Raw genomic sequence first — 24,560 nt, forward strand, 5'->3', positions numbered from 1 at the left:
TACTCTTCTAAAGCTTTTGAGATGAGTTTTGTTCCAAACAAATAAGAAAGAATGTCAAGGTATACTACCAAGATTCAAGGTAGCATAGGACAAAAATACGGCCATGATGGGCAGGAGGTAATAAAAAATAATAAGATATGGGTGTAAGAAAAATCAAAAACGGATCAGCAATGTCAGGAGAACATATGATTACGGTTAAAAGGGTTTGAAGGAAAACATACAGATGGGGATCCTATAGTTAAGGGTCAATTACAAGGACAAACAGTCTTTTCAACCATTCCAAGGCAACAAAACAAGACGAAGAGAAGCCCCACCGTCGGCAAGAATGCCCCAGTTAACCATCCTGTTTTAAAACTAACAAAGTTTTCTTTGATTTAAAATAGGGGCAAAAACAACATTTGTGTCAGGAAACACCCGGAGAAAGAATTAAGGAAGAAGTCAGGCGTCCACCTGGAGAATGAGGATGAAGAATTTAAGAAGAAGTTAGGCGTCCACCTGGAGAATGAGGATGAAGAATTAAAGAAGAAGTCAGGCGTCCACCTGGAGAATGAGGATAAAGAATTTAAGAAGAAGTCAGGCGTCCACCTGGAGAATGAGGATGAAGAATTTAAGAAGAAGTCAGGCGTCCACCTGGAGAATGAGGATGAAGAATTAAAGAAGAAATCAGGCGTCCACCTGGAGAATGAGGATAAAGAATTTAAGAAGAAGTCAGGCGTCCACCTGGAGAATGAGGATGAAGAATTAAAGAAGAAGTCAGGCGTCCACCTGGAGAATGAGGATAAAGAATTTAAGAAGAAGTCAGGCGTCCACCTGGAGAATGAGGATAAAGAATTTAAGAAGAAGTCAGGCGTCCACCTGGAAAATGAGGATGAAGAATTGAAGAAGTCAGGCGTCCACCTGGAGAATGAGGATGAAGAATTAAAGAAGAAGTCAGGCGTCCACCTGGAGAATGAGGATAAAGAATTTAAGAAGAAGTCAGGCGTCCACCTGGAGAATGAGGATAAAGAATTTAAGAAGAAGTCAGGCGTCCACCGGGAGAATGAGGATGAAGAATTTAAGAAGAAGTCAGGCGTCCACCTGGAGAATGAGGATAAAGAATTTAAGAAGAAGTCAGGCGTCCACCTGGAAAATAAGGATGAAGAATTGATGAAATCAGGCGTCCACCTGGAGAATGAGGATGAAAAATTTAAGAAGAAGTCAGGCGTCCACCTGGAGAATGAGGATGAAGAATTTAAGAAGAAATCAGGCGTCCACCTGGAGAATGAGGATGAAGAATTTAAGAAGAAATCAGGCGTCCACCTGGAGAATGAGGATGAAAAATTTAAGAAGAAGTCAGGCGTCCACCTGGAGAATGAGGATGAAGAATTTAAGAAGAAATCAGGCGTCCACCTGGAGAATGAGGATGAAGAATTTAAGAAGAAATCAGGCGTCCACCTGGAGAATGAGGATGAAGAATTGAAGAAATCAGGCGTCCACCTGGAGAATGAGGATGAAAAATTTAAGAAGAAGTCAGGCGTCCACCTGGAGAATGAGGATGAAGAATTTAAGAAGAAATCAGGCGTCCACCTGGAGAATGAGGATGAAAAATTAAAGAAGAAGTCAGGCGTCCACCTGGAGAACAAGAACAAAGAAAGGAGGAAATCAGGCGTCCACCTGGAGAACAAGGACAAAGGAAGGATGAAAAAGGAAGCAGAAGTCAGGCGCCCACCTGGAGAATAAGGGAATACAACTGAAGCAGCAGAAATCAGGCGCCCACCTGGAGAACAAGGGAATATAATTGAAGTATTGAAATCAAAAGCCCGCTCGTATGAGAAAGGAGCACACTTAGAGTTAATAAAGCAGAGGAGTCCAACAAAGTCCCCAGCAGGAAACAACAAGAGTCCCAAACAGAGAAAGAAAATACGGGACACAATGAAAGGGAATGCGGAATAAGCCAAATGCCCAAGAGTCACCAAGATATCAAGACAACAAGAAACGCAAGGGCATGGTCTAGATAAGATTTTATAATTCATGTACCATAGTCTAGTTTAGCTTTTTGTATTACCTTTGAAGCAAGGTGTAATAAGGAGGTCAGTAAGCAGTAAAAGCAGCACGAAACAGCAGTAGCATCACAATCCCATGGTAGTCCTAGCTACCCAAAACTTCCCGAACTACATTGACCTGATTCCTTTATAGCCAAGGATATGTAGGAAACCTTTGAAGTAGAGGTTCGGTCAAATTTTTCAAAAAATGCTTCCCACGGAGTATTTGAACGGGCAAAAATCGCTCGTATCCGCTCACTTTATCTTTGCACGAAAACTCTTCGAGTTTCCGCGCAAAGAGGGGCAGCTGTGAGCACGTGATTTTTGCCTCACGAAAACAACTCCAAAATAAATCAAAAAATAAATAAAACAAATCTCTGTTAGTGTGCAATTTTTAGAATTTGTGTGGTGTTTGTTAATTATTTGTGTTGTCCGTAAATGTTTTTTTTATAAATAAATAAAATTAAAATAAAAATACATGTTTCATGCATATCTAGGATTTAATTATGCACTTAATAATTGATTTAAAAATAAAATCACAAAAAATATGCATTTGTTCTATTTTAAATGTTCCAATGTGTGATTAATGTTTTGTCTATGTGTTAATAATTGTTAAAAAGGTAATTAATATCTTTGTAAGGGTAATTTTGTTTTTATAATTTTAATTAGGATTTTAATAATTAGGGATAAATTTAGGAAATGGAAAATAGGTTGAAAAAAAAATATAAAAAAATCGGACCTGGATTAAAATCCAGGCCCAAACCAATTAATCCCCTCACAGCCCAATCCAAATACCCATGTCCGGTCCAATGCAACCAAAACCAAACGACGACGTTTGGTCATGTTTTATCAAGGGACGTTGGATCAAATCCATCCAACGGCTGAGATCTTACAAACCTAACCCGTGATCCTTACCCGATCCAGTACCCGGTTTAACCCGTCTCCCCAACCTAAACCAAACGACATCGTTTGGTTAAGTGAATAGATCCTAGCCATCCATTCTGCTTGATCTAACGGTCAATATTCATCCACCCCTTCCCTATATAAATCCTAAACCCATACCTCGGCCCCCTAACTAAACACCCCCCCCCCTCTCCACTATTCATCATCGTCTCCAAAAAATATACCCCTAACCCTAGCCGCCCTCATTCCCCACCGCCTGAAACCCGGCGGCAACAACGCCGCCGGTCACCACCTTAACACCCCAGACTCTTCACAACCTCCTCTTCACGGATCTGGCCTTAGTTTCCTTCGAATCAGGCCCCAACCCTTCGAATCTTAAATCGAAGGTTGGCCTGAAAACCTTATCTTCTCCAATGGCCTCCAAAATAACACCACAGCTTCCCCTAAATACCCTCACCACGGATCTGTTAGTTGCATGGCTCGACTCCTACTGGAACTGCTCGAATCTTCATTTGAAGATTCGAGTGAAACCTGACCCTATCCCAACCTACCTCAAACTCACACCAGTTACCCACCTGATCTCCCTCGTGCCTAGAATACCATTGGTTTGATTCGAATATACCTAGAAATGTTCGGATTTGAAATCAAAAAATCTGAAACCCTAAAAATTTCCAGTCATGGAATTTGTCTAATTCAAGTGAAGGATTGAGGTCTAAGAGACTTTAATCGAGGTATTCTCAGTTGAGAATACTTCGAATAAAGTCTGTTCAGCCTCAAAAGGTCCAAGTCCGAGTCGACCTTGTGTCCGTGTGATTTTAAAAATTCAAAGGTATTTTTTCCTATTTCTTTTTATATTCTATGTATATATTGTTGCCTGTTTCAGTAGCTGGTGTAAGTTTTCATATTTGTTTAGTTGATTCCGTGATTCTGTCTCATACCCGTCTATTTGATCAGAATTATAGCAATGTTTCTGTTTGTTGTGATTGTTTATAATGTGTATAATCGGCTCGATTAAGTTCGTTGATTAGTTGTTTTGTAAATTCTAGTTTCCGTTAATGATAATTGTAATAGCATGCTTATTTGTTTTGGATTGATTATTATCATTAAAGTCAGTTAATTAGTTCTTCCCAATTAGTTAACTCTCGTTTAATAAGTCAAAAAGTTTGTCAATTTGTGTGTTGATTTCTGAACCAGTTGGTTTCAGGGCATTGTCAGTATATTGACAATGCTCCTGTATTTGTTTAATCTCAGTTCAATGCTGAAATTCAGTTTAACTTGTTATGTTGAATTCAGTATAATGTTGTTGTGATGTTGGGTTTGAATTCAAGTTTACAGGGGTTGGGTAGATACAACTGTGTTAGGAAGTTGATTAGGATTGGTTCTAGCTGTTTAAATCAGAAGGATAATTAAGCCTGGACAGATTTTAAAATCTGTTTTGTATCAGATTCTGAATTTTAGTTTAAAGGCAGTAATAACAGTAATTACAGTAGGATTTCTGGGGTATTTCTGGGATAAAACAGTGAGGGTAATATAATAATAATAATAATAGTGGGCTGAAAGTGGAATGTTAATGGCTTTTAATTTAATGGGATAATGGGAAACAAAGGGTAATGGAATGCTGGAAATCAGGAAAAGTTCACTTAATGGGATTTAAAGTAGGTAAAAGCAGATTTTGGATATGATTTTCTGGTTTTAATAGAAGAAGGGGTCCAGGCAGCACTTAAGAGAAGGGGGGCAGACCTGTATAAATACAGGAAGCAGATTTTTAAGAAAGAGGACTGATTTTAAGACTGATTTTAATACTCAGATTTTGAAGAAAAGAAAAGAACTCAGATTTAAAAAAAAAAGAGATCATAAATGAAGAGAGGAAAACTGAACAGAAAAATCAGAAATAGGAATCCGAAACAGATAGAAGAAAGAAACTGAAATCCGAAGTGTTACCTTTCTAGAATCTATCCGTTGTTTGTTTGTGGATATTGTTCGGTTTAAATCTGAAATTTTCCTCAAATTTCTGTCACTGTTCATTCGAGTTAACGGGTCTTGTTCAGACTTGCTGTGTTATTGGTATATTCTGCCGGTGTTTTGTTGCTGCTATTACTGCTGAAATTTACTCCTTCTACTTTCATTTCCAGGTACATATCTTTTAAACTCATATTGTGAAGAGCTTCAACATGACAAATAAATGAAGCTTGGAAATTATAATTCTGTTTTCCATTCGTCTAAGTTCATTAGTTTAAATTTCAGCTTTGCTTCATGTTGGTTAACTAGTAGTGAGTTCGACACGATGGCTATAAGTTAATTGTCTTATTTTGAAATTCGTATAAAAGCTTTGTAATAATGTTATCCATTTCGAAATCTCATTAATTTAGTTATATTTGAACTGTCAAAATAAGGAACATGGCAGAAAGTTGGCCATTATTTAAACTTTATGGTATTGTTAGTTAGGTACAGCATAATATGGAAATATCAAGGAAAAAATACATTATTTGTTTATTTTGTTAGTTAGTTAGTTGTTGTTTAAAGCTAGGTGATGTTGGTTGCATTTTGCTATATTATGGCATAACAATGGTTATGTTTACAATCAATAGTTGAAAGTTGCATTAGTAAAATCCGCTATGTTCACAATGTCAAAATATGGCGAATAATGTTGTATGCAATATCATTTTATTAAGTCAACAGGTAGATTTGTTCTCTTTCTTAATAACAAATGGCCTAGGAATTTTACAATGCGAAAGTTAGCGTTTTCCAATAGTTCGCATAGGTTGAGAATAGAAATCGTTTCGATTATGTATATCCCAAACTCAATCATAAGCAGAATTAACTAAAATAATCATGCATATCAGATTAAGAACAAGCGATGTAGAAGTAGATTAGATTTATGACGTGTAACAATTTTAAGAGTGCAAAAATAGCATTCGTTGCAAAAAGAATAATGAGAATTCTCCGAAAATATCATTTCCTTTCAAGAATTGATTTTTTAGTTTCATACGCTATTCACATTTTTAGTATACATATGTTGTATTTACTAAAAAATAGTGTTAATTATATGTTTGTTCTTATCTTTAAATTTGAATAGTTTGGAGGAATGTAATTCATACGCGAAAAATATAATCAGCGGTCAACATTTAATAAACTGTGAATTCTTTTCAAAGAATTTAAGGGCATCTCAAAAACGGGAATTTCTCATGATTTTCACATAAAAATGTATGGATATAATAAACAATTTGTGGAAAATCCATAATACCATTACGAATATTTTGCGCGATTAGGGATGCGTTCGCGTAACCTGATTATATTTTTAAAAGCAAATTCGGATTATGCGTTCGCGCAACTTCGAGCGAATATTTAATAAAAGGGATTTCTCCAAGGATGTTAAAATAATTTCATATAACCCGAAATGTGCAGTTCACTGTTTAATCATACAAGGGCGACGATGTTCTTAATTTTATTTCTAACTTCGAACGTATGATTTTTTTATAATAAAAATATAAAAAATATTATCAACCTTTTTATTACACGTATGCGTGACATGATTCTTTATGATTATAAAAGGTATATAATACGAGTATACGTACGCGTAATTCGTTTATATAATTGTAAACAATCTAAATAAAAGCGGTAACAAAATCATGCAATAAAAAATGTATTTAGTAAAATCAAATTAATTAAGCCAAGAATAAAAACAGTTGAGCGACCATGCTAGAACCATGGAATTCGGAAATGCCTAACACCTTCTTCCGGATTAACAGAATTCCTTACTCAGGATTTCTGGTTCGCAGAATAACAAACAGAGTCATATTCTCCTCGATTCAGGGATTAAAACCGGTGACTTGGGACGCCTTAAAATTCCCAGGTGGCGACTCTGAAACAAATAAACAAATCCCGTTTCGACTGTCCTTTAATTGGAGAAAACTCCCCACGCGCCCCCGCGGGCGCGGAAAAAAGGAGGTGCGACAGCTCTGACGACTCTGCTGGGGAATTGGTGAAAACTGTAACCCAGAACCACTGGTTCAGGATTTATGAATTCGAGCTTAAAATAACTGTTATAATCGGCACGACATCACCCTTTGTGCTTTTACCTCACATAATCATGGCACAGAATTATCCTTCGTGACTCATATCATGGAACGACATTGTACATCGTGCGGCACGGCATCACCCTTCATGCTTTTACCTCACAATATCGGTACGGCATCACCCTTCGTGCATCAATACTCTCAAAATCATACACGACATCACCCTTCGTGCTTTACACTCTTACTCACCCAAGCAACAATCACAAGCAGTTTGGGCAAGGGAATCAACAATATCACAATAAAATCCTGGTAAGGGAACAATAGCATAACAATAATATCCCGACAAGGGAAACAATATCATGAATAATAACATCCCGGCAAGGGAGATAATTTCAAAAGCAATAATATCCCGGCATGGAGACAATATCATAAACCTCTTCTCTTTTCCACAATTACTTCACAACTCAATTCTCAACTTGAGCCAACGCTCCACAATGTTCAATTACCAATAATACTTCCACAAGCCTTGTTCAACAATAGAATTCATCATATAAAGCATGAACAATACGAAACGGAGTCACATTAATCATAGTATAAGACTCACGGACATGCTAGACACCGAAATATAGATACTTGTCACCACGCCTATACGTCGTATTCAACAGTTAATACATAGCAAATAAGACACAACTCCTAATCCCTCAAGCTAAGGTTAGACCAACCATTTACCTCAATGCCATGAACACAATTCAAGCCTCAACTATCGCTTTACCTCTTATTTTCACCACCAATTCGCTTGTATCTAGCCACAATTTACTTAACGATATCAATAAATGCTAAATGAATCAATTCTAATGCATGAAAATAGGTTTTCTAAAGATTTTCCAAAAAAGTCAAAAATCGACCCCGGTCCCACATGGTCAAAACCCGAGGTTTGAACCAAAACCTGATTACTCATTCACCCATGAACTCAAGTATATAATTCGTTTCGAAATCGGACCTCAAATCGAGGTCCAAATCCCCAAAATTTGAAAATCCTAAGTTCTACCCAAAACACCCAATTTTCCCCATAAAAACCTTTGATTTTTAATTGAAATCATGTGAAAAGATGTTAGATTAAAGAAAATGAGTTAGAAACGTCTTACAATTGATTTGGAGAAGCACTTTTCTTTAGAAAATCGCCCAAGAGAGCTTAGGTTTTGAGAGAGTTTGAAAAATGAAGAAAATGCATCTAAGTCCAAATTAACTGGTCGCAGATGTCGCAATTGCGACCAAGGTTCGCAATTGAGAACCCCTTCAGGACCTGTTGTCTTCACAAACGCAAAGAATCTGTTGCATTTGCGACCATGGGAAAATCCTGTCACCTTCTTTATTGCAAAGGAAACATCGCATTTGCGATTGGGAGGGCTTTGCAATTCCCACCCAGTGTTCGCATTTGCGACACTGGGGTCGCATTTACCAAGCCTGTCCACTTCGCAATTGCGAAGCCAGATCTTGCAATTGCGAGATCAGAGGCTGGGGCAAAAATACCAGATACCAGCACTTGCTCCTAAGTCCAATTTCACTCCATGGCCTATCCAAAACTCACCCGAGCCCTCGGGGCTCCAAACCAAACATGCACGCAAGTCCAAAAACATCATACAGACTTGCTCGTGTGATCAAACCATCAAAGTAACATCAACAACTATGAATTAAACCTCAAATTCATGAAATCACTCAAGAACATCAAAATTACAATTTCTCAACTATAGGTCCGTATTATACCAAACCAACTCCGATCTTTACCAAATTTTACAGATTCAACTTAATAATTATTTCAAACGTATACTGGGATCCGGAACCAAGATATGGGCCCGATACCATCAAGAAAATACATCAATTCACTTCTAAAAATCTTTATATTTTTCCAGAAAATAATTTTCTTTAAAAATTCATTTCTCGGGCTTTTGACCTCAGAATTTGATTTCGAGTATACGTCCAAGTCCCAAATTTTACTACGGACCCTACGAGACCATCGGATCATGGATCCAGGTCCGTTTACCAAGAATATTGGCCAAAGTCAACTTTATTCAATTTTAAAAGCCAATTTCCTTATTTTACTTAGTTTTCACATAAAAGCTTTCTGGAAACGCGCCCAGACTGCGCATGCAAATCGAGGTGAGACAAAGAGAGGTTTTTAAGGCCTCAGAACACAGAAATTACTTGTGACACAAGGGATGACCACGCAGACTAACATATGATCTATATAAAATTTTATTAAAACTGAATAAACAGTTGTTTCATAATAAATACTATATCTAAACCAAACTCATGGTTAATAGTATATATACCCCAACAGAAACAGCAGACATCAACACATTCAAATGTGTACGTAATAATGTAGTTTTTTATATACTGATAGCGTAAAAATTCCTTATATTATCAATGTATATAAGTTAAATGTCGTGTATCTCGTTTATGTTGATGCGTGTGGATTTTTCAGGGGAGTTGCAAACCGTGGTGCATCTATTCGTGTGGGAAGAGACACGGAGAAGGAAGGGAAGGGATATTTCGAGGTTAGGAGGCCTGCTTCAAACATGGATCCATACGTCGTTACTTCCATGATTGCTGAGACCACAATCCTGTTCAAGCCTGAGTGTGTAGTCGTCTTTTGAGGATTTGATGAGTATTAATTCTCGGGTGGAAAATTTGGAGAAAGAATTGAATTTCGGAACAACCCTTTCCTTACATGTTCTTAGGGTATAGTTAGTTATCTTGTTATATTCTGTTGTTTTCCTGGTTTCCAATTTGTATTGTACTCAGCAAGGCTGAGTTCATTGCCTGTGATTTGCATATTTTATTATTAATAATAATATGGAAGGGTTTAACTTAGTCTGCTGCTCAAAGATGCATATTTTCTGTTTTCATCTGTTCTTGTTTATAAGGATTCCTTCACATGATCCTCCAAAATAGGTCATAGAGAAAATTCCTTAATCCAATTGTGCAAACAATGTATTGCTTGTTTTTAACAAAATAAGTTTTTGCTTTAGTCATAATAACCCCTAATTCTTTCTTCTTCTTTTTTTACAATGAATGGGAATTTTCTATCTTACCATACGCCATGGTAACTGATCAAGTGTGCTTCCTTTCTCCTATTCCTACTTTGAGAAAAGAAATGCTAAATGGCGAACATGCACGATTGAAAGAAGAGAAAAACTTAGCTCTTTATTTTTGGCACCGGCAAAATCTGCGCATAACGAACATATTATGCCTTCACATTGGATCAAAAACAGGATCAGAAGGATCAAATACCGCTAATTCATATAACAAATTAAAGGCCTTCCCAACATATGTTGCAACGTCTCGAATAGCATGATCTTACTTCGGCTTTCCCTAAATAAGTCATTAAATTTGGTTCCTAACTCCAGAATAAATATCTTCGAAAAACCTGAAGAGGAACACCTCCTAAGGATAAAAGATATAGGGCTGAAGAGAGAGAACCACAAAAAGATCTTTGGTGTATAATCCTACGTAATCTCGAATGTTATCACTTCCAGTATTAAACCAAATAATACCATGCAAGCAAAAGTTCCTAAATATTATGGAGATATAGAACAACATATACGTTATCATGCTTGCATGCATATCCATCATTTGAGTCTTCAACAATTTATTCTAATAATTATATATTTAATTTGTCCTAGCTATGGATGAATATGCAAGCACATATTTCATGCTTGATGATCCAGGGCCTCTGAACTTAGCTTTGTGTATTGGGCCCCTGAAGCCCGTGAATCGGGTTTCTCCAAGTTAGACTTAGAAAAATCACTAAAGTTTTAATAAATATTTAGTCCAAACCCATAATTGCAGTAGTGAAATGAGTTTAGCAATGAGAATAGAAAGATTGAGTTTAAATTTTTGAATCTAACACGGAAAGGCAAGTATAAGAAAGAGAACAGAAGACGGAGCTGACCTACTGTTAGCCCCTAATAATGAGACTTGACGACTGCTGGGCAGAATTCGTGTCAAGGGCTTGTACATTGCCCCTTGACATGGGTTTGTGGAAATGTTGGCAAGCAATGTGCACAGCTGGGTGTGTGTCTAAATTGGTGATGGACTTAGACAAGTCAGCTAGGCAAGGCACCTTGAGTGTTGGCAAGGCAGCCTTGGTTCCAGGGCATCGGCAAAGGCAATGAAGGCGCATGGCACTTGACAAAGGCATGCGTGGATCAATGGGACGATTAAGTTTATGGCAAGGCGTGGCTATGAACTATGGGCGAGGCATGGTCCAAAATAGTGCAAGGCAGAAGTCTAAGTATGGGCAAAAGCTGGAAGACAAGTGTGCAAAAGCATGTGACGGAAGAGGTGTGCAAGGCATGTGCTTTGAAAGTTAAAGACATGTGCAAAGCACATGTGCAGCTGACTCAAATACTGAAGACAAGTCCAATTTCGTAGGAAGAGTTTGAATTTGAATTCAAACAGATTGGTTATGCTTGTTTGTAGAAATGTCATGTGCATGGCACATTGTTTTAACTGCCCCAACTACCCCTTTGTAAAACTGGCATAGGCAGGCCCTTTTTGTATGTGTATTTCGTTTTGGGAAGAAGGCAAGTAGCATATTGTGAGCCTTTCCTAACGCGAGTCCTTTTTGTATTCTGCGAGAATAATAAAGGTTAGGTGATTTTACCCGTAATACTGTGTGTTGTTAAGATTGGCTAAGTCTGAATAAATCTAAGTGTCAGGCTGTGTGTGTGTGTGAAAAAGTAAGGCTGAGTGGCTGTGTGATTGGCTACTGCCGTGCAGTGTCAATAGTGTGAAAAATTGGCCCTGTAACAACTGGTATCAGAGCTTTGGTCGTGATTTGTGGCCATGGCTGGTGGATCAACGTCTGATTTGCGTGATCGAGTGCAAAGGCTACAGGCGCTGATCGGTGTTACTGATGATCCTTTAGACTTGGCAGATCTTATTACTGAGATTTACTGTTTAAAGGATGGCATGGACCAGTTTCGTGATGGTATCCAGCAAACCTACGAGGCTACGAATGTTCAAGTTGAAGATCTGAAGAAGGAGATCGAAAATTTGAACACTGAAATAACTGTTCTTTGAAGGGCGTTGGCTGCTCCAGGCCAAGGCAATGAAGAACGTTCAAAAGTTAAGATCCCTGACCCAAAAGCGTTTGGTGGAGCGCGCAGTGCTAAGGAATTGGAAAACTTTCTGTGGGATATGGAGCAATACTTTATTGCTGCCAAAGTTCCGGACGGAGAGAAAGTCACAATTACAAGCATGTACCTAACGGGAGATGCTAAATTGTGGTGGAGAACTCGCATGGCTGATGATGAAAGTACGGGCAGACCCAAGATAGATACATGGTTAAAACTCCGAAAGGAAATGAAAGACCAGTTCTTGCCTAGCAACGCATCTTGGCTTGCTAGGGATCGCTTGAAACGCTTGCGGCAAACAGGATCAATTCGTGACTATATTTAGGAATTTACTTCCTTAATGTTGGATATTCAGAATATGTCGGAGGATGATAAATTGCACAACTTTATTTCTGGAATGCAAGCATGGGCGCAGAATGAACTTAGGAGACAGAATGTGAAAGATCTCCCAAGTGCGATTGTTGCAGTAGATTCTTTGGTGGATTATCGCAGTACCCGCAGTCTTTCTGAAATTCCTTCTACTTCGAAACCTAAGAAAAGGGTGGAGAAGAAAGGGGAATGGAGGAAGGAAGTTCGAAAAGAAGTTGTGGAAAAGGGCAAGGCTATTGAAGGACCTGCTAGAAACAAAGGCATCGCAAACAAAAAGAGCGATGGGTGCTGAATGTGCGAAGGACCTCATCTTGCCAAAAACTGTCCGAATCGAGAAAGGGTCAATGCATTGCTTGCTAAAGAAAATAATCGGGATGGAGAAGGTCAAGAAGTTGCTGCTGCCTTAGTAAATCCTTTGCAATTGTTGAATGTTATCTCGTTGGTGAATGCCACAAGCAACGAGACTAATCCTCATTCCTTGCTGATTCACATCGAAATGAGAATTGGCTACAAAAGTGTGATAGCTATTGTAGATACTGGCGCTACTCACACCTTTGGTTCAGCTAATTTGGTGCATAAGTACAGATTGAAGGTGACTAAATGCCCCTCTTACATGAAGACTGTGAATGCCAAAGCACAAGCCATTGTGGGTATGGCTTACGATGTTCCTATGTCTGTTGGGAACTGGAAAGGGAAAGTTAATCTGATGGTAATTCATCTCGAAGAATTTGAGATGATCCTCGGGATTGACTTTATGCGAAAACATTGCTTTATTCCAATGCCTCACTTGGACGGGGTGATGATCATGAATGAAATGTCTCCTGGTTTTGTGAAGGTTGTTCATCCTTATGGAAGAGAAGAAACTCAACGGAAGGCTTCATTAATTTCTGCCATGATGGTCAAAAAAGGGTTGAAAAGGGGAGATGATACTTTCCTTGCTGCTATGGTTGAGGTGAAGCCAGATATGAAGGTTGAAATGTCGGACTGCGTTGCTCAAATTTTGAGTGACTTTGCTGATATGATGCCATCGGAGTTGCCTAAAAATCTGCCACCACGGAGAAATATTGATCACAAGATGGAGCTGATGTCGGGTTCGATGCCTCCTACTCAACCTCCTTATCGTATGGCGCCAAAAGAGCTAGCTGAATTGCGGAAACAATTGAACGAGTTACCTGATGCGGGACTGATTCAGCCATCAAAAGCTCCATTTGGTGCACCTGTTTTATTTCAAAAGAAACAGGATGGGACGCTTAGGATGTGTGTTGATTATTGGGCATTGAACAAGGTGACTGTGAAGAACAAATATCCGGTTCCATTGGTGCAAGACTTAATGGACAGATTGAGCAAGGCTTGTTGGTTCACAAAGCTTGATTTACGGTCTGGTTATTGGTAGGTACGGATAGCTGAAGGTGATGAGTCTAAAACTACTTGTGTTACGAGGTATGGCTCATATGAATTCCTTGTTATGCCGTTCGGATTGACAAATGCCCCTGCTACGTTTTGCAACCTGATGAATGATGTGCTATATGAATACTTAGATGACTTTGTCGTAGTCTATTTAGACGACATTGTTATCTATAGTCGGACATTGGATGAACACATGTTTCACTTGATAAAGGTATTGTCTCGTTTGAGGGAGTACAAACTTTATGTGAAGATGGAAAAATGTGAATTTGCAAAACAGGAGATCAAATTTCTTGGGCACTTGGACAGCAAAAATCAAGTGCGAATGGACCCGAACAAGGTGCAGGTCATTGTGGAGTGGCAAGCACCTAATTCTGTGAAAGAATTGAGATCTTTCCTCGGGTTGGCTAACTATTACAGGAAATTCATTGCTGGTTACTCAAAGAAAGCTGCTCCTTTGACGGATTTGTTGAAGAAGAATGTTAGGTGGGATTGGTCAGAAAAATGCAATGTTGCGTTTGATGTGTTGAAAGAAGCCATTGCCTCAGAACCTATCTTGCGGCTTGCTGATTTTGAGTTACCCTTTGAAGTTCATATTGATGCATCCGACAAGGCTTTCGGAGGCGTGTTGGTTCAAGAAGGTCATCCTGTGGCCTTTGAAAGCAGAAAATTGAATGAAGCGGAGCAGAGATATTCGACTCATGAAAAGGAGATGGTTGTTGTTGTTCATTGCTTGCAAATCTGGCGTGTTTACTTGCTAGGAACAAAATTTGTCGTGAGGACGGACAATGTGGCTAATACCTTTTTCAAAACATAGAAAAAGTTGAGTCCAAAACAAGCACGTTGGCAGGAATTTCTAGCAGAATATGATTTTGTGTGGGAGCATAAGCCAGGAAAGCACAACCAAGTTGCGGATGCATTAAGTCGAAAGGAAGTCTTTGCTGCTGTTTATTCCATTACACGACTTGAGTTTGATTTTCTTGATAAGATCAAGTCAGTTGCTGTGAATGATCCATTGTACATAAAAATAATGAATCATGTGAAAGAAGGTACTGTGAGGAGGTACTGGATCGAGGACGATCTTCTCCATTTCAAAGGGGGGAGAATCGTTGTACCACTTGGTAATGGACTGCGTCATGAATTACTACAGGATACGCATGATACGCTTTGGGCTGGTCATCCAGGCATTGAGAGGATGATGGCGCTGTTGTCGCGATATTATTTCTGGCCAAAGATGGAACAAGATGTAGAAGCTTATGTGAAAAGTTGTCTTATATGTCAACTTGATAAAACCGAACGAAAGAAAGAGGCAGGTTTGTTGCAACCTCTGCCGATTCCTGAAGAAACATGGCAATCTGTTTCAATGGATTTTATCAGTGGATTCTCTAAAGTCAATGGGTTGGATTCGGTTATGGTAGTAGTTGACAGATTCTCCAAATATGCTGTTTTTATTGCTGCTCCAACGGAATGTCCCTCTAAAGTCGCTGCAGAATTATTCTTCAAAAATGTGGTGAAGCATTTTGGGATGCCAGAGGATGTTGTTAGTGATAGGGATTCACGGTTCACAGGCAAATTCTGGACTTACTTGTTCAATTTGCTGGGCACAAACTTGAAGTTTTCAACGGCGAACCATCCCCAAATTGATGGCCAAACCGAAAGAATCAACCACCTGCTAGAAGAATACTTGAGGCATTTTGTGACTGCGAGTCAATGGAATTGGACTGATTTGTTAGACTGTGCACAATTCTCTTACAATTTGCACAAGTCTTCAGCTACAGAGAAGAGTCCATTTGAGATCGTTTTGGGAAAGCAGCCAAGGCTACCAATGAAGATGGTGTAACAGAAGACTAGTGGGAAATGTCCAGCTGCATACCATTATGGGTTTGATAGGCAGACTATGATGGATGAAGCAGCAGACTGTTTGAAAGTGGCTCAGAAACGCATGAAAAAATATGCTGATCAGAACAGGCGTCCATTGGAGTTCAAAGTGGGCGACAAAGTGTTGTTGAAGCTTACTCCTCAAATCTGGAAGAAGATTGATAGTAGGGTAAGGCATAGAGCATTGGTTTCAAGATATGAAGGTCCCTTTGAAGTTATTGAAAAGGTGGGTGAAGTTGCTTACCGTTTGAAGCTGCCGGAAAGAATGAAAATACACCCAACTTTCCATGTGAGTTATTTGAGGCCTTATGTGGAAGATCCTGAAGATCCGGATAGGCATAAAATCAAGAAAGCTCCTCCTGAAGTGCGCAATCAGATTGAGGATGAGATTGAAAAGATTCTAGACCACCGAGTACTTGGGATGCACAAAAAGAATAGGCGGACAGAATTTTTAATTCAATGGAAAGGCAAGCCCGAGGCTGATGCAACTTGGGAGAAGGGTAATTCATTATGGCAATTCCAAGATCAAATTGAGGACTATTTGAAATCAACCTCGACGAGGGCGTCAAGTTCAACAAGTGGGGGTGGTTTGTTAGCCCCTAATAATGAGACTTGACGACTGCTGGGCAGAATTCGTGTCAAGGGCTTGTACATTGCCCCTTGACATGGGTTTGCGGAAATGTTGGCAAGCAATGTGCAAAGCTGGGTGTGTGTCTAAGTTGGTGATAGACTTAGACAAGTCATCTAGGCAAGGCACCTTGAGTGTTGGCAAGGCAGCCTTGGTTCGTGGGCATCGGCAAAGGCAACGAAGGCGCATGGCACTTGATAAAGGCATGCGTGGATCGGTGGGACGATTAAGTTTATGGCAAGGCATGGCTATGAACTATGGGCGAGGCATGGTCCAAAATAGTGCAAGGCAGAAGTCTAAGTATGGGCAAAAGCTGGAAGACAAGTGTGCAAAAGCATGTGACGGAAGAGGTGTGCAAGGCATGTGCTTTGAAAGTTAAAGACACGTGCAAAGCACATGTGCAGCTGACTCAAATACTGAAGACAAGTCCAATTTCGTGGGAAGTGTTTGAATTTGAATTCAAACAGATTGGTTATGCTTGTTTGTAGGAATGTCATGTGCATGGCACATTGTTTTAACTGCCCCAACTGCCCCTTTGTAAAACTGGCATAGGCAGGCCCTTTTTGTATGTGTATTTCGTTTTGGGAAGAAGGCAAGTAGCATATTGTGTGCCTTTCCTAACGTGAGTCCTTTTTGTATTCTGCGAGAATAATAAAGGTTGGGTGATTTTACCCGTAATACTGTGTGTTGTTAAGATTGGGTAAGTCTGAATAAATCTAAGTGTCAGGCTGTGTGTGTGTGCGAAAAAGTAAGGCTGAGTGGCTGTGTGATGGGCTACTGCCGTGCAGTGTCAATAGTGTGAAAAATTGGCCATGTAACACCTACCATAGAATAATAGAAAGATAGAGAACAATTTTAGCATACAACCTGCCATAGAATAGCTATATTACATATTTTTTTTCATTCGCGCTTTTCGCGCCGAGGTTCGTCACCCGGCATGCACGCGAGTGCGAGCGTGCGTGTCGGGGATAGGAGGGAGCCGCGCGGATGAAGGCCGAAGCACCCCGGCCACGCCGTTCCCTAGTGTTTAAACTTTAAACAAGTTCGCGGGTCGTTCTGCTTTGCAGGTTTCGACAATGATCCTTCCGCAGGTTCACCTACAGAAACCTTGTTACGACTTCTCCTTCCTCTAAATGATGAGGTTCAATGGACTTCTCGTGACGTCGCGGGCAGTGAACCGCCTACGTCGCCGCTATCCGAAAATTTCAATGGATCATTCAATCGGTAGGAGCAACGGGCAGTGTGTACAAAGGGCAGGGACGTAGTCAACGCGATCTGATAACTCGCGCTTACTAGGAATTCCTCGTTGAAGACCAACAATTGCAATGATCTATCCCCATCACGATGAAATTTCAAAGATTACACGGGCCTGTCGGTCAAGGCTATAAACTCATTGAATACATCAGTGTAGCGTGCGTGCGGCCCAAAACATCTAAGGGCATCACAGACCTGTTATTGCCTCAAACTTCCGCGGCCTAAAATACCGTAGTCCCTCTAAGAAGCTGGCCGCGAAGGGATACCTCCGCATAGCTAGTTAGCAGACTGAGGTCTCGTTCGTTAACGGAATTAACCAGACAAATCGCTCCACCAACTGAGAACGGCCATGCACCATCACCCATAAAATCAAGAAAGAGCTCTCAGTCTGTCAATCCTTACTATGTTTGGACCTGGTAAGTTTTCCCGTGTTGAGTCAAATTAAGCCGCAGGCTCTATTTCTGGTAGTGCCCTTCCGTCAATTCCTTTAAGTTTCAGAAATAAAAGGAGAACGCAAAACAATAAAATTTTATGAATTGTTAGAGATAATAGTTCTATTGATTAATAATTACTGAGTAATGATCGGAACAGTATGTATTCTCTAATTATTCATTCTTTTCTTTCGGTGTCATTTTTATCGATTTTATTGTAGGGTTACGACTAATGACTTTTATTATATTATCTTTTTGTTTGTTTAATAATGGTAAATGACTTCATTACACCCACTACTAGTGTTCGCTGCACAAAAGTTAAAGACTAAACAACAAGCCGCCGACCACAGTCACACCAAATTGTTTGGTTATTAATGTGCGGGATCCGAGGAACAGCCGGACCACGAGGATCTATTGTACGCAGTCTCACCTTACATTTCTGCAAAACTATTGTACGCAGTCTCACCTTATATTTCTGCAAAAAACTGTTTTCACTGTTCGAACCCGTGACCTACTGATCAAATGATAGCAACTTTTACCAATTACGCCAAAACACCCTTCTGTTTGGTTATTTATATGATAGTATTATTTGTTAGTAACAAATACCACATTCTTCAAAGGAATCCAACAAACAAATAGGCAAATAAGACAACATACTGTACCAAGTATTTGAGCGTCTTTTACATTATTAAAAAGAACACTTACACTTCTATCTTAATCAATTAACCGATACTGATATGGAATCTACGCAATAATAATATTCCCTCCTTTTTAATTTATGTGAATCTATATAATTGGTCACGGAATTTAAAAACAGAAATGAAGATTTTTTAAATTTGTAGACCTACATAAGCCATAACATGTTTGTGGCTATAATTCTTTTGAAACTTGTGGCCAATGGCAGAACTAGAATTTTTACCAAGGGGTGTCAAAATATTAAAGAAAAAAAAGAGTAAATATACACAAAATTAAGGAGGTTTAACACATATATATAAATAATTTTTTTAACGTATTTACACAGTATAATTTTTCGGTGAAGGGGTGTCAGTCACCCCTTGGATGTATGTAGCTCTACCACTACTTGTGGTGTTAAACATACAAGAGTATTTGTATGGCTATAAAAACTTCTTACCGGTAGAATTGGAAGTTAAATTAATTTATTTACAAATTTACAAAGGGAACATTTTTTTGAAACAGACCAAAGAGAAAATATGTTCGCATAAACTGAAACGGATGGGGTAATAATTAAGTAATAACAATAGTGTACACTAAAACAATTATATTAAAGCTTATTAAATCTTTCCTCATCTTTTTAATTTACAAAATCCATCATGCTAAAAGCAACCATTTTCCTTATATAAGCCAAGGCGTCGAACTTAATCCCACATTTCCAAAACAAAAATCCAGTTTTTGCTTTCTATCAAGAAATGCAGTCTTCACCAAATGTTGTTGTTCCAATTCATTTAAGTCCAAGCAAGAGTGAGATTCTTGATAAATATGAGATTGAAAGAATCTCAAAGGAACTAAATCATTATATAAAAATTACTAGTGCAAGTGAGAAATTGAAGGGTGGTGATAAGAAAAGGATAATCAAAAAATCATCAAAATTAGGGTGGTTTAGACATAGCATTAGGATGTGCAGCTCAAGACAAGACATTGTGGTGGAGTGTGGTAAAGTTCTCGGCAATCCATGGCTGCCGGAGAAACATGCACCGGCCGGCGGCGGCGGTGGTGACGTTCCCTTCCCGCTGACCGAGGCAGCACAGCCTCGTGCCTAGAAGGGGCGAAGCTACACTTTGGCAAATTAAAGGGTGGTCAATCAGAAAATTACACTACGTATATAGGTAAAATATCATATTTTAAAGGTACATAACATATATCGAACACCCTTTGTCGGATTTTTTTTACTTCTTTCAAGTTTGATCACCCTTGAAAAAATTTCTTGTTTCATTGATGCCTAGTGGGTAATTGCATCGGTTAATCGATGACAATCAACAATACTTGCAGTTGAGCATCCACTGCCTTCGAGTTCAGATTTTATATATATATATATATATATATATATATATATATATATATATATCACTTCATTAGAAATATAGCGACGATATTGGACCGAATACAAAATTTAAGAATTACAAAAAATACTTTTGGTATTTGTGCTTTTGAACACGTCATAGACATTTGTGGCGGGAAAAGTTCTAGGTTAAATTATTTTAAATATATAGAAAGATGATATTCATTTTAAGAATGTAATAGTAAAAAAAAGTGCCCCACAAAATAGAATAGATAGAGTATATATATTGAATCTAAAATCACTTTGGACAATATTATAATAAGTTTGTTATGAAATGCTTTAAGACAGCATGCTAAAATGTCCCGTATGTTAAGCAATGGCTGAGCCAAGATTTTAACTAAGGTGATTCAATATATAAAGAAGTAAATACACGAAAAAGTTAAGGAAATTCGATATACATAAACAAAATAATCTATATACACTGTAATTTTTCGACGATGGGGTGATGATTGACTTCCCTTAAACAACTCTTGTCCAGCCATAACTGGGCTCTTCCTGAATCAACTACTAATTACTCGTTGGTCCATTCTCATATATATATATATATTCTGAATAATCCCTCTTGGGATATATCCTTTGTCTTAACTTATCTCTCGCCACTAGCTCCTGATGTATCAAGTGTCACCTCCGAACCTACATAAGCAGAAGTCAACTTGTTGATGAAAGAACCAAGTCCAGAGCAGAGTTTGCCAAATAGTAGCAGTTTTAATAAGATTCTATTATAAAAATATATTAGACCTTGTTTTCTTGCTCAATTTTGAATTGAAAAGGGTACTTGGATTTATTACTTAAAATATAAAAAACAATAAAAAACGACTGAGAAGTTTGTTCTATAAAACCTTATTTAATAATCTGAGACAGTCAAGTTATGCAACAAAGATGGTGTTTATTCTACCTTTTAATGATGTAATACTAATTCTTATGTGACAAATGCTGTAGAAAAGATAAAAGAAAGAACAAATTTTAAGTATATTATGTTAGAAATTCTACAAAAAGAGAATGGGTCAAATTATGGACCAGGTCACAGCAAAAAAGCCTTTTAAAACTGGATCAATATTATGGGTCAATTTTGACTTGGAAAGTCATGACTCGCGAAGGAGCTTTGATTTTCAAAGTCTTTACTTGATTGAGTCCAAACTTTTTCGTAAAAATAGCACGGGCTAGCCAGTTTTTGAACTGGTCATTCAAAAATAGCCAGCATTTACAAAGTCACTGAAAAATAGCCATTATTTGTTGCAACACGGAAAGTTCCAGCACAATATACTGGAGATCGGTGCACCTGTGTATGAACTTCCAGCATATTATACTGGAACTCCAACACGCAGAAAGTTTCAGTATATTATGCTGGACTGGTATATTATACTGGAGTTCCAGTATATTATACTAGAGTATTTTTCCGGATTTTGAATAGTATTTTCGTTAGATTTATCTTTACATGAAAAATGGCTAAATTTCGATTACTTTCGAAATGGTGGCTATTTTTGAATGACCACATGTAAATCTGGTTATTTTTTGAATTGCTCCCAACTTTTTCCTTTGGACCTTATATAAGCACAAGTTAAGCCCATATCCAATTTAAGTCTGGACGGCAGTTTTTGGGATAATGGCACTGTATAGCCGCTCTAAAAAAATATTCAAAAAATATTTTTTTTGTATATATATCATTCTATATGTTATATACAAAAAAATATACAAATTTTATATACTTTTTTGGCTACTGAATGTAAATAGTTTTTGGCGTGAGCTAAAAGTGAAAAAAGCTCGCAGTTTTTTCAACTATTAAATTAGCAGTAGACTTTTCATCATATACAACAAATACCCAGTATACTTTTATAGTGTGGGATCTGTGGAGGGTAATATATACGCGAACCTTACCTTTATCTTACCTTGTAGAGGTAGAGAGGTTGTTTCTGATAGACACTTGGCACAAGTCATATTTTTCATCATATATATATATATATATATATATATATATATATATATATATATATATATATATATATCAAGTTATTCTCTTTTATAATCTATCGCTAAAAATTGTGAGGGGTGGTAAGTATTCTTCTATCTTTAATCAGAGGTCTCGAGTCAGGTATGAGGTCTATTTTGGTAGGAATGCTTACCTCTCCCAAAGTGAAATTTTTAGGCGCAAATTCAAATTTGTCGGGCACCAAATACGATTAACATCGGATGGAGAACCAAAACACAAAAACAAAAAACTTTTCCATATCATAAATTGTCAGTCTGTGTCCATTGGCATATCTTTTGAGACAGACAACAAAACTAGAACATTAGATAGTGGTGGCGTCAATTTAATGCTTAATTATATGATAAAAATAGATTTTACGAAATATTCCTCTTATTTCCTCCCTTTTATGTGGCGGAGTAGGCGAAGAAGCAAAAAAAGAAGCGGAAGAAGAAATTAAGTAATTAAAGAAATAAATGAAATAAAAATAACAAAAATAATGTGCTAAATGATGCAATGGAGATTAAAGTAAAAAACATTAATTTGGCTCGTAACATGAATAATTTTATAAAGCGAATTAAGAAACTTTCTTTTTTCATAGGTAGAAAATTATCGTAGGTAGCAAAAGTTTATTTATGGTCCAATTTCTATAGGATAGTAATCATGAATGAAAATAAACAAGAATTGACTTCAAGAACAAACAAATGACAATTAAATTAGTAATGCTTGTTGTTATTAATTTAATGTTGTAGTTGACGGTTAATTTACATTATTTATATTTAGATGATTCGTCATAAATTCCCCTGATACTTTATTTGAATTTGAGATGAGTAACATAATATTCCGCCTTGAGATGAGTAACACATAATATACCACTTTAGCCTATAAAATGTTTTGAATTTTCATATATAGTTAAATTTCAACTCGTCAAAAATAATTGAGTGGATAAAGTTTTCCTTATAAGTATCTTTCACCAGGCCAGAGGACTTATAAGGGAATTGAAAATTGCCGTTCAAAGGCGGATTATTTGAAGATGACTGAGTGTTACATTTTTTTTAATGTACACTCTGTATTGATTATAGAGTTTATTAGAAACGTATATTATATTCAGTTCAGATTGGTCGCGTTCGAGTTTATTCAGGTGATTAACGTAATAAGTTTTTTATTTGTAAGTATGAAAATTACTTCTCTTATATCAAGAAACAAACTGAATTAACATTTTAATCAAGGAATCACACCCGTAGAATTAGATAAAATTATAAGTCCCCAAAAATCAAGAAGATAAATCTCATATTTTCTCCATGCAATGCTTACGAGATTTTTATCACACTTTAAAATTAAGGAGATTTAAACTGAATTAAACAATCATAGAAAATCACAAAAAATTATAATTAATAAACAAAAAAAATTATAATAGTTAAACTTGATCTCAATCCAAAATTCTCAGCCAGTCTTTACTCGTTCATATCGATTAATTATTATATTTCTTAAAGATTATTAATATCGTTATCAACATAACATAATAAATTTTAAGTTGATGGGGCAGACAGCTTACTATCCACTTTAAGAAATATATCTCTTTTTCACTTTTCATGTGAACTTTGTTCCCGCACAATCGCAACAATATATATATATATATATATATATATATATATATATATCTCCTAGTGTTTGGTATCTGCATTGAAGTTTAATTATATATGAATTCGTGTTGCAAATTTTCACATAAGGGGTTAATCACTTCCTAACAAAGATGGTTCTATACCCAGGGCTCGAACCTTAGACCTTTGGTTAAAAATAATAATTTGCGGTAGATATCCTATGGTTGTATTAGAGAAGTGTAAAAACATTGATGCATATATCAAAAACTAGGAAAAATACCAATCTAGAGGAAATGGTAGATGTATGGATACATGATGAGCATGATGTGACCGCGAGATGAGTTCATATAATTTGAATGTGACGAGAAGGTATGGCTGAAGGTTTCACCTATTTGAGACTCCAGGTATGTTTTTAGACTTGTTCGAGGACGAACGTTTGTTTAGGAAGGGGAGGATGTAACGACCCGATCATTCGTTTTGAGAGTTATAGCCTCATTTCCCCTATCTATGCTTATTTATGTGTTGTTCAGCTGTGTTGAGTTGTATCGAGTTGGTAGGTTTGGGTTCAGAGTAATTTTGGAGTAAAATGAACACTTAGTCTCTTAGTTAGAAAACTAAGTTAGAAAAGTCAACTGGAAGTTGACTTATGACTAAACAAATTCGGATTTGGATTTTTATAATTCGATTAGCTTCTTTGGGTGATTTTAGACTTAGGAGTGTGTCCGGAATATAATTTATAGGTCCGTGGTAGAATTATGCTTGAATTGGCGAAAATTGGAAGTTTAGAAGTTCTTAGGCTTAAATTCGAGGTTGATTTGGTATTTTGGTATTGTTTTGGGTGTTTCGAAGGTTCGACTAAGTTGGGGTAGTGATATAT

At 37.5% G+C, this 24,560-nt stretch overlaps 1 protein-coding gene across 1 annotated transcript in view; it reads left to right on the forward strand.

Annotated features, from left to right (window-relative positions):
- Positions 1-9,594, forward strand: part of LOC107775719 (glutamine synthetase cytosolic isozyme 1-2-like) — a 107,866-nt gene extending 98,272 nt beyond the window's left edge. The window contains exon 9 of the mRNA XM_075232429.1: positions 9,423-9,594. Coding sequence (XP_075088530.1) covers positions 9,423-9,594 — 172 coding nt within the window. The remainder of the gene's footprint in view (positions 1-9,422) is intronic.
- Positions 9,595-24,560: the final 14,966 nt, after the last annotated feature.

This window comes from Nicotiana tabacum, chromosome 16 (assembly GCF_000715075.1).
Source record: "Nicotiana tabacum cultivar K326 chromosome 16, ASM71507v2, whole genome shotgun sequence".
Lineage (NCBI taxonomy): Eukaryota > Viridiplantae > Streptophyta > Magnoliopsida > Solanales > Solanaceae > Nicotiana > Nicotiana tabacum.